This window comes from Apium graveolens, chromosome 2, assembly GCF_009905375.1.
Source record: "Apium graveolens cultivar Ventura chromosome 2, ASM990537v1, whole genome shotgun sequence".
In the NCBI taxonomy this organism is placed as follows: domain Eukaryota; kingdom Viridiplantae; phylum Streptophyta; class Magnoliopsida; order Apiales; family Apiaceae; genus Apium; species Apium graveolens.
The window spans coordinates 189,041,047-189,052,883 of record NC_133648.1 but is presented as its reverse complement, the minus strand read 5'-3'; the positions used below and the strand labels follow the sequence as shown (position 1 = coordinate 189,052,883).

The following is an 11,837-nucleotide window of genomic DNA, read 5'->3' as shown; positions in this document are numbered from 1 at the left end:
ATTCTCTCCGAATGTAAGAAATATTTGAGAAACGGACAGAGACCCGGGTTGTAACTACCGCCACCATTACTGCCATTACCAGCACCATCTACTTTGACTACAATTACTATTACTACTAGAGTAATACATTTATCAAAATAAAAAAAGAAGACAGATAATTAAGAAATCTTTGATAGGGCTTTTATTGTTAATAAATCCCCCCTCCCCAAATAAACCCGAATAACAAAATACAAATTACATGCCTCCGTCAACTAGATTCTTCCACGCTCGTTCTTCAACTAGGACGAGATCTACAGCTCTGATTGCTTGTTTCCTGATTGGATCACTTGCGTTTATACTGGGTTTATTCGCTATTTCTAGGCAGAATTTAGGCGGAGCTGGTTATAAATGTGGTGGTAACGTTAAACCTAGATCCGTTTCTGTTGTGTGGGACAATTTCCCAACAACTCTTCAGGAGGAGGAGGAGGAGGAGAGTAGTCGCCATAAATCTATGGGTTTTGTCGGCATTCAAACTGGCTTTGCCTCTGCCAACAGGCGTAAATCCTTGCGCCGCACTTGGATGCCTTCCCATCGCCAATCCCTCCAGAGGTAACTAATTCTACTCCAATTTTACTTGCTTCCTTTTTTCGTATATACTATTGTATTTGCTGGTTATACTTGCCTCACAAAAGACCAAAAATTAAGTTGAACATGAATGATCCGCCATATATGCTCTTTTTTTGCAATTTATATTTCATTAGTGAATTCTACTTTCTTCTTATATTAAGTGAGGTTACACAATTAATCACCAAGCCATGAGAAGTTTACTTCCTTTTAAAGGTTCCCTGTGGCCACCGCAAATATATGATCATCAAAGCAGAAAATCCTCCTGAGTTTTGTCTTATTTTTTACTTCAATCCATATGAAGACAGATATATGAAGACAGATATGGATCTACTTTTTTTTCATGCATACTCTTTATTTCCCTGTTGTATCTTGGTTGATCCTACTCTTTACACGGTTTTGGCAGATTGGAAGAAGCCACTGGCCTGGTCATCAGATTTATTATCGGTAAAACAGGAGATAAAACAAAAATGTCAGAACTAATGAAGGAGGTGGCAGAATACGATGACTTCATACTCTTGGATATTAAGGAGGAGTATAGTAAGCTCCCATATAAAACGTTAGTGCTTACAGTAATTTCATCTTGGTAAGTTGTCTACATATAACGATACTTATACGAACTTCTGCATTCATATCAGGTTGGCCTTCTTTAAAGCTGCCTATGCACTTTATGATTCTGAATTCTATGTGAAAGCTGATGACGACATATATCTGAGGCCAGGTTAATAATTTAACTTTTATATACTTTTTACGTTATAGTTTATTTTGTGCATTGTGTCAATGCAATAATATATCCCTGGTTTTAATTATTGTTAGATCGACTTTCACTTCTTTTGGCCAAAGAACGTTCTCATACTCAAACATATCTTGGATGCATGAAGAAAGGTCCTGTTTTTACTGATCCAAAACTAAAATGGTTAGCTTCACAGTTCTATTTAAATTTGCCTATACCGAGAATTTATATTTTGCATTTGCATTTGGCTCGCTCATCCTTTTCCCATTTCCCTTCTACCTCCAAGGTCAAGGTCCATGATTACCGCCCTTTATAGTGGGGTAATCCAAACAGATGCAATTTGACCTAAGAAAAGGTCATTGATGAAGCGAGATTTATTGTTAAACATAGCTACCCTATATAAGCCAAGTCTATAATAAAGCATTACTAAGTTTTAATTAAAACGTGAGTAAATGAAATGTGTTGAAAAACCTTGTGCTATCTTCTTATTTTATTGAGTGGTGAAAATAGAGAGAAAATGAATGGGATTAACTACAGCAACTGACTATTTGTATTCATTTAAATTAACTTATTACTTAAATTAAGTTTAAAGTCACTTTTTGGTCCGTCTGTGTGAAAAGTAGAAGTAGCTATAAACTGAAAGTATGAAACTCTGGGAAGTAGGTAACCTAAATTTATTTTAGTTACCTATATGAAATTTGTTCCTTTTTGCCTGCAACTTATGGTATTTGATTGTTATATTCTGGTTTTCACATCTTATAAGTAATACATTATAAAATACTTCTAATTGATAATAACTTTTAAGCTGGAAATTTACTTCTGCTGGTAAGTTAATAATTTATTATTAAAGAATTTCAAGTAAAAAATAACTTTCGTAAGATACACCAAACGAACCCTAAGAAAATAGATGGTTTCATTTTGATCTGAATAATGTTTCATTTCCATTTCAACTTTTAAAATGGAAGTGGAAGTAAAATTACCTCTTCTTATTATTCCCACAAAAAGCATGAGCATGGATGTGAATGATCATTTATCCACTTCATTTCCACTTTTATGTGCTCTGCTTGCTATGATATAATTCAAATACATGAGCAGTGTATTTAATGAGCATGCTCTATGAACAATCAAAAGAATGTAAAAGGTCATTTCAGCTCGTGCTCTTTTGGGAAAAGTAATTCATGCTTGGTGAAGCATAATTACAAACAAACACTCTAAGCGGATATACAAAATATCCTTAAGTAAAAATAATGTTACACAGACTCGGCTAGAAGCGTCCAATATGGATGTGTCCAAGTGTTGGACTCGACAATATTTTAAGTCTTACATATTTCTGGCTAATATGAAGTGTTCATACTCTTGTCCAAGAGAATTGAAGACTGGATAATAAAGATTAAAAACCATCCATATCAAAATCTCTTAGGAATTGTTTATACCAATTTAAAACATGCTAATATTAGATCAGACTGGGAATAGAGCTTTAAACTTCTAGCTTATTGCATTATGTCATGTTCTGGATAGGCAACTAACGGAATTTATGTCGGATAAGGCATATATATTATATATATATAGAGAGAGAGTCAAGTTTTATGGAGACCACGTTTTTGTTGGACACCACGGATACCACTTATGTTTTGTAACTAAAATCTTGCATAAAAACATTGCAAAACGTATTATTTTGCGAATTATGTTCTCAAAGATCATTATTTATTCAAAATCTTGAACATCATACATGTATTGCATGTAGAACATTACAAAATGTTTTATTCTACGAAACATGTTTAGTTTGCAGAACATTACATTATACTTATTAAACTTAAATGATTTTTAACAATTTTAATGAATTAGTGATATTCGTAAAACATACTTCACAAAATAATATATTTCATAGTGTTTTAATTGCAGAAAATAGGTGGTCTTCGAGATCTCCTATAAAAATATGGTCTCCATAGAACCCCCCCCCTCTCTCTATATATATGTGGGCTTACTCCAATAGAAACCCCCTTTTAATGAAAACTACAAACTAAAATAAAAAATAATTTAAATCACGTCGAAATATAGCACTTATGCATGTATGCATGTATTATGTATGTATGTATGTATGTATGTATGTATGTATGTTGTATCAGATATTTCTTAGCAGTCTATAAATGAGTTTTAAAGTTTAACAAGTTTATCTTTTGTCATACAAAGGCACTTTGAATTTAATTGCGGAGAATCTAGATACCTAAAAGTAAAATGCAGCATGAATTTATCTTTTGAAATGGCTTGCGTTTTTTCCTGTTTTTCTTTTATAAAGGTAAAAGTTGTAACAATATGATGATGATTAAGAGGTATGGATCCATTCTTTCCATACAGGTATGAGCCTCTGTCAAATTTGCTTGGGAAGGAGTACTTTATGCATGCTTATGGTCCAATATATGCTCTTTCTGCTGATGTTGTTGCAAGCTTGGTTGCTTTGAGAAATGACAGGCAAGTACTTTGTTCCCCGACATTTGACCTTTTTGTTTTGTTGGGGGGGGACTAATTGTTATTTATTTTTCATCAAGGGTGTGTCTTTTCGGGATAGACTCCCCCTCCCTCCCTCCCTCCCTCTCCCTATCCCCATTAATAGGTACCTAAGAACCAGGTCTCTACCCTGCAACGTTCTGCATATGGAAAAATGTCAATTAGCCTACTACCTACTGGCACATTTTTTTTTTTTTTGTGGGGGGGGGGGGGTTGGGGGATGTCACCTATAAACACTGTCAACTTGCTTGCAGTTGATATCCCATTATCATTATCTCTTAAGTGCAAGTCCATGGACCACATTCTTCCAACACTGGTAAATTTCATACGTAATCAATTGATATGGATTTACATCTATACAGTTGAAATGTTCTAGAAAACAGAGGTCTTATGAACTGAAATTTAAATATAATTCTCTCCCTCCCTCTCCCTATTATTTGGTACCTATGAACTCGGTCTCTACCCTTGGGTAGTTGCTATCCCTACAACGTGCTCTGCATAAGGAAAGATGTCAATTTTCCTGCTGGCATGTTTTTCTATTTTTTTGGGGGGTGGGGATGTTACCTGAACTGAACACACTGTCAACTTGCTTGCAGCTGATATCCCATTATCATATCTGAGGTGCAAGTCCTGAGACCACATTCTGGCAACACTAGTAAATTTCATTCGTGATTAATTGATATGGAGATGCATCCTTACATCTGAATGATCTATAAAACACAAGTCTTTTGAACTGAAAATTAAATATACTTTACAGCTTCCGGATGTTTAGCAATGAGGATGTTACAATTGGTGCATGGATGCTTGCAATGAATGTCAATCATGAAGACAACAGACAACTATGTCAACCAGAGTGTACTTCCACATCTATTGCTGTATGGGATATTCCAAAATGTTCAGGTTAGTCACTCCATCATTTAGATGCGAAATTTATTTTTACATTAGTTACAGATGTAGACTGTGGCATAGACTTCATGACCACCTCTCGATGATTCAGTGACATGGGGATTATTATATTCATCTGATTATATTTAGTAAGGAGATGAAACTTTAAACTCTCTCCATCCTGTTTTTTTGTCCATCAATCAAATTCCACCTTTTATTCAATCGAAGTCAAATAAATGATTAATTGCCATGTTATAGAACCGGGATAACTATATTCACCTTGTTTTTGCTTTTTATTCACCTTTATTTACCATAATTATTGAATGTGGACAATTATTTTGGGACAAAGAAAAAAGGTAATAATTAAAAAAAAAAAACTGGGACGGAGTGAGTATCGAAATATAATTCATAAATGTTAAACAACAGGAGTCATCACTATCTGATAATTATTTCACATCTCGAAGAATTTCATGCCTATGGGAAGTGAAATCACTCTTGTTATATGCCATTGATTGCTTCCACATTTTGTTTGACTTCAGCAAGACCTATACTTGTATATGACACCCTAATGCTAACTACTAAGGTTAGGCTTCCCAATATATCTGTCTAATTTCTCCCATATTAGACTTGGGATGGCAGTTTTATCTGAACCTGCTACCTGATTCATTATGATCCAATTGGTCTGAACCTAACCTGCACCTGTTATGACTTCATATTGCTAACTATCATGGTTAGACATCCTAGTATCTCGTCTGCTTTCTCTCATATCAGACTTAAAGTGGCAGATATATCCGTACAGTTATATGCCTGATATGTTACGATCCGATCCGATTGGGCTAAACTAAATGTGAACTTTTGGCCCCTAAGACTTTCTAATTTGGGGTTGCTTTTTTATGTAAAGTGACTTTAAAAAGAAACCCGAACCAGATAATTGAGGACCGATCTATATCGGGCAACTAATACGTTTGCTACTAAAATCTATGTAATGTTTTATAAAAGTAATTACGAATAATTCAGGTTCGGTATGTTTTTGGTTTTTAAGAAACTCGGACTCAATTATTTCATCTTATACCAAACTCTGAGTCGTCCATAAAATACTCCGACAATGGTGTGCAAAAAGTCATTGATGTAAGCAAAATGTAATTCAGATCTGGATTTGCAAATTGTTGAAGGGCTATTCTTGTCTTGCAGGGCTTTGTAATCCTGAGAAGAAGTTGTTGGAACTTCATAAAACAGAGAGCTGCACTAGTACACCAACTCTAGATTCCGATGAATAAGTTTCTTGTCAAGTTATCGTTAACTGCTGCAGAGGTCGTCTAGACATTTCCTGTGCCATCATTCTTCTCAAAACCTGTTTATACTCTTAATAGTATTGCTTAGTTTCAGTTTTTATTTTTGTCATTGTTTGATATCCAAAATTTTGATGTTGGCTACCGCACCCTTAAATCATAGGAGTTTATTAAAGAATAGGTTCTTTGCTTTCTGTGCCGCTTATGTAATGTTAAACCATGACTCTGTAACAAACTAAATCCAAACTACAGTGTAAAAAGCTACCAAGTATTGTTATGATTAGATATCTTTGAGTTTTTTTATTTTAGATTTGGAAGTGGGCTAAATGTTAAATTACCCGCTGTTGTTCTTTCTCAGAGTACTTAAACTTGAAGGTGGGAAAATGAGAAACGTTTAATTGCCAACTCTCGTTATTTTTGACAATACCTAAGATTTGAAAGTGGGCAATGCTAGAAATGTTTAATTATCAATTGTTTTCTTTCTCTGAATACCTAAAACTTGAAAGTGCGCAATACGAGAATTGTTTTTACATTACCAATTGTTATTCTTTCTTCCTCGGGGAGAAATTTTTGCACCTCCCTCGTGAGCTTAGAACTTAAAAGCAATTCTAATAGATTATGCAGCGGGACTTTTAAGATAAAATATATTGGTACTTTTAGGATAAAACCTAAGATAAAATATGATGAACATTGGAACAATGGAAAAGAAGTTTTAAATTTATTAGGATTACCGGCATGCCTTACAATATCTATTCTAAACAGATCTTAATCTTTTAAGTACTTTACGGGTCTGATTTTCAGCTTCATTTTTAAACAAAATAAACTTTTCAAGTGTTTTATCCTTATTTATAAGTAGACAAATATAATAATATTTATAAGAATCATCGATAATAAAATATCTTTGTTGTCTCTAGTCAACGACCATTAAACTCGTATCAAAATTTAATATTTCAGAATCCCTAACAATACTACGAAAAGATTTTTATTTTTCTGCGGATATATATATTTGACATTTAGAATTCATACCATGTTTTAAAATCACTTTTAAATGTCTCAAGATCTTTATAGCACCAAACTTTAAATGAGCAAAACAAATGTCACTAATTAAATGATTCCACAATTAACAAAGAAATAACATTTTTATTAATTAAACCACCCAAAACATGTTCAACACACATTAATTTAAAAGAAGTCATCCGATAAGTAACCTGTGCCAAAGAAAAGAGTAAAGTAAAATCTACTTAATTACATGTCAAAGAAAATTTTAAACCATCCTTAATAAAAGAAGATCCCCTAATAGTATTTTTACGAATGTTTTAAACCATACTTCTTCCACTAATAGTATTACTCTTAGTAGACATAGAATATGTGTCAAAATTTCTTATTCCAAGCACTTGTGCAGTTCTAGCATTTTATGTGCTCACTATTCTCCTATGACCCGTTAATGCTTACTGTTGTCCATCAAAATGTGCACGTCACCTCAAATATTAATTAATAATTCATGACCATGGGAAGTGATTGTTAAGAGGACTATATTAAGTTGAATAGCTTAATTATCAATTTAAAAATTATTATAACGTTTTAAAATAATTTTTCTCTTTTTAAAATTTTATCGAGTGGTTATGCAGTTTATATGTACGGAAAGATAAAGTATAAGAAAGAAAATACCACACGGCGATTTTATCCTGATTCGCGATCGCGCAACCTCTAATAAATTCGCTCATCCCTACTCCAGCCCCCGAACTCCTCTCCTAGACTCGGGATTTTCCCTTATAATAAACTCGCTCTTTTAGTAGGCGGAGAAACATTTACACCCTTACAAGTATTTGTCTTGGTGCGTAACACAAGGGTCACCACCTTAAAATAAATGTAATACCTACACAACTTATCTTAGACAATAACTCTCCGCTATTTCTTGAAAGTTGTTGTAGAACCTTTGTGTGGACTTGGCTTCCTTAGCTTTTGTCGGTCTAGGATCTTAGTGATCCGGTCTTAGGTCTTTCCTCTTCTTTACGGTGCAAAGACTACTAACTCCCCGTTTGTACGTCTAGGACTTGGGTCTTAGAGTAAGAATCACCTCACGTCAATTCACCTCACTACAAAACTAATAAGCCAATCCACGAAACAAAACCAGTAGAGAAAGATTTGTTTTGAACTAGTATGTTACGGTACTAGCCCACAAGATAGTATAATATTCAAATAAGAATATTAAAACTAAATAAAAATACTTGACTTAAGATAATAAATAGTAATCCAAGTATTTTTATGATTACTCCTTTATAGATTGAATGAATTTGTGGAGTAATATGAGAAGTCTTTTATATAAAACACTTATAGCTTATGACTTCTTTAGTATTCTTCCTATTTCGATTAAGTATTTATAGATCGAAGAATACATTAGTTACAATATCGGAATTGTAACTTATCCTTTACGCTCGTAGGCTTAAGGATTTTAGTATACTTATATTTTGACAATTATGTAGTCAAAGTATACTTTTAACTTCAAGCACTTGTATAAGATTTATGAGTCTTAGCCAAGATCCAAATAAGAGAAGTGCAAGTAATTGGCATAAGATCGTGCTTTTGAAGTTTAGACGAATAATTACGAGTAGTTTATATATATCGAATAATAACCCCACGAACACTAAAGATGTTAGAAGGGGCTTATACGATATGTCTCGTAATTATTTATATACACGATATGTGTTAGCCAAGATCCAATTAAAGAGCGTGAAATTAATTGGCTAACTCGTGGATTTGATTCGTCTTTAAATAATGGATGATTACGAAGTGTTTATAGATCGAGTTATAATCCCCCAGAACACTAAAGATGTTAGAAGGGATTAAACTATGCTTCGTAATATTTTATGTGCACGATATTTGTTAGACAAGATCCAATTAAATAACATGAAAGTAATTGGCTAACTCGTGAACTTAATCCGTTTTGATATTTGACAAATTACGAAGTGTTTATAGATCGAGTTATAATTCCCCGGAACACTAAAGATGTTAGAAGAGATTAAACTTATGCTTAGTAATTATTTTATGTGCACAAATATTTGTTAGCCAAGATCCAATTAAAGAGCGTGAAAATAATTGGCTAACTCGTGAACTTGTGTCAAATAAAATCTCACCCTTGGAGATTAAGTACTCATCTTTATAGATCTTCTTGTTGAAATGATTTTTACGAAGATCAAGTACTTATTCGAATTCCGAGTTCAAATCTTAGTTCTCTTTTGGCTTGAGAACTTTCTTTATAAGAGATCTTGTATTAGAGTTTAAGATGAAGTAGAGACGTTAAGTACAAAGCTCAAATAAAAAGAACTCAAATAAGAAGCTAAAAGTTACCATTTTTGAGAAACGGTCGGAAAAGTTCGCCGGAAAAATTCGCCGGAGGATCAGTCGGATTTTGGCACTTTGGTCGAACTTGGGCAGCCCTTAAGGAGGCCGGGAAGTGGTAGTGGATGAGATCACTTGGTGGGATGAAGCTAGGTTGGGTGAAGCTAAGCTTGGGTTTCAAATACCTTGTATATATGTAAGTATATAGAAGAGAGAGAAAGTTTTTGAGAAGAAGTGTGTGTATAAAATTTGAAAGAGATGAAGAGAGACACTTTTTGAAAAACTCCCAGCAACTTTGTGGCTGTTTAGCTTGAAGAAAATGGGTTGTAGTGGGGGTTTATTTATAGGATAAGTTGGGTAGATTGAATGGTGGAGATTTGAGGAAAATTTATGGTGGATGATGTATGTCACTTGGATTGATGACATGAAAAGCAAAGTGTGTTTCTTTGCAACTTGCCATATGAGACAAACAACTTTATGGTTTCAAAAACTCAGCTGATATATTTGAATAAATATATATATATTCCTTTTTCTTTTAATCATTGTTTAATCACTTAATTAAGGATTAAACACCATTTATTATGACCACCTTAAAACTCCTAAATAAATACCATAAAAAATTTGATAATTACTTAAATAATATAAAATACTGTCCTGCAAGTTTTTTTCAACTTTGGTCAATGGTAGCTAGGTCAAACGTAGTCAACTGTGGGACCTACTGCCTCACTTTTTGTGTATGGACAAGAATTCTCTCAATGTTACGAAATTTTTGCCATACTTATAAAATACCATTTAAATGATCCATACCAATTTTCAAGTAATTTTAGAATGTTGAAGTATTTTATCTAAAATAAAACTGTTCTGTTACTTAGTGTCAAAAAATGATAGTATTTCAGAAACCCATTTACAAAAGTCCCAGTTTTATAGATTGAGCATTCTTGTCAACATGTTATCATATGACCAGTGTGTTGGGTTTCGAGCACATAAACGCAACGGAAACAATAATTAAAAATGTAAAATATCAGAGCTTTCGAAACCCACCGCAGGATCCATGCGAAAAACATATATTTAATTCGTAGATTATATTATTTACCTTAAGAAGCTTTACCAATTGGTTGACTAATGGAGATCCAAAGCTTGTTCAATCACCACGCATCCCGCTCTCGCGATCTACTCTCTATCGGTATCCACACGAATGCTTGAACTCAATGATTGGATATGTACAAGCACAAACTCGTTTCTTCTTGCTCTCTCCATCTTCTCCCTTGGTGGCTAGGGTTTTAGTAAAAGTCTTGCTTGCAAAATCAGCCACACAAGAGATATTATATAGAGAGTAGAAAAATGAATTATAACTGTTAACTAATTAGGAGTTATTATTAATTCACAATTCCTATTTGTATTATAATTAAGTCTCACTTAATTATTTAACAAATAAATTTCATAATTAATATTAGTAAATTTGAATATAATTATTTATCTAATTAATTAAGTCAAACTTAATTAATATTATAAATAATTCAAATTACTTTAATTTAATTTAAATCCAATTTAAATTAAATAATCCTTCAAGCATTCTTTGTGTGTGACCCTATAGGTTATTATTACTTTGGCAACGAATTTTAAATCTAATTTAAAATTGTAAACAATGAGCGACATCTAGTAATACATCATTGCTACCCAAGTAATTATAACTGAATCGGTGATCGATTAAACCTTTCGTGAATAATGTACAATGTAATATAATCCCTTTAACCACATATTATAGATTAAACTAGAGGCATGTAATGTGTCATCCTCATCAACATTTGAGCGTGACCACGCATTTCATAGTCTAGCTCACACAAGAGGCCAATAATATCACTCCTAAAATTGGAGGGTTAAATCCCTTCTAGATCATTCATATTTCTTATACGATTCATAATATACCCAATGTCCACTTTTATCATTACCCGGTCAAGGATAACTTTTAATGGAATCAATGTATATTAATTCTCGTATAGAAATATAATGACTGCAGGTCTAAGGACCATAACATCATTATCACTGTGAGAATTACTTATGACACAACAGACATGTAGAATCTCACATCGGGTCTGTCCAGCACCATGTACATGTACATCTGCCTGTGTCTTTGACTTTAGTATCACTATACCTATGATCAATGAGATGTGATCATCAGTCAACAAACACACTAGTCTTAATGCATTATTATTGTCCCATAATAATAATACTCGACTAGGGTCCTTTAGGAATATTGATACTATTCTCGTAATCTCATTTCTAAGTCACGTACTTAGAGATATAGTATTGCATATCATATTCCAAGGACATTTATTAATCTAACATTTATATTGCAGTAAATTAAGAATTAATAAATTATAAAGGGAATAATCGATAGAACATAAATATTAATAATCCAAATGTCTTTAACTAAAACATTATAATGTTTTCTCTAGGGCACGAACACTAACAATCTCCCACTT

The 11,837-nt window shown here is 33.2% G+C and overlaps 1 protein-coding gene across 1 annotated transcript; it reads left to right on the top strand.

Annotated features, from left to right (window-relative positions):
- Nucleotides 1–238: 238 nt before the first annotated feature.
- On the top strand, nt 239–6,318 carry LOC141708023 (putative beta-1,3-galactosyltransferase 14). Its single transcript, XM_074511489.1, has 7 exons — nt 239–588; nt 1,010–1,162; nt 1,242–1,324; nt 1,420–1,519; nt 3,692–3,805; nt 4,599–4,741; nt 5,918–6,318. Exons 1-7 carry the CDS (start codon nt 239–241, stop codon nt 6,001–6,003), a joined length of 1,029 nt encoding a protein of 342 aa, XP_074367590.1. The 3' UTR covers nt 6,004–6,318.
- The last annotated feature ends 5,519 nt before the right edge of the window (nt 6,319–11,837 follow it).

Bases quoted from the DNA above. Each gene is read 5' to 3' on its own strand.
- LOC141708023 (XM_074511489.1), top strand. From the start codon at position 239: ATGCCTCCGTCAACTAGATTCTTCCACGCTCGTTCTTCAACTAGGACG. The intron at 1,325-1,419 runs GTTAATAATTTA...AATTATTGTTAG, and splicing joins CGACATATATCTGAGGCCAG to ATCGACTTTCACTTCTTTTG. The intron at 4,742-5,917 runs GTTAGTCACTCC...CTTGTCTTGCAG, and splicing joins GGATATTCCAAAATGTTCAG to GGCTTTGTAATCCTGAGAAG.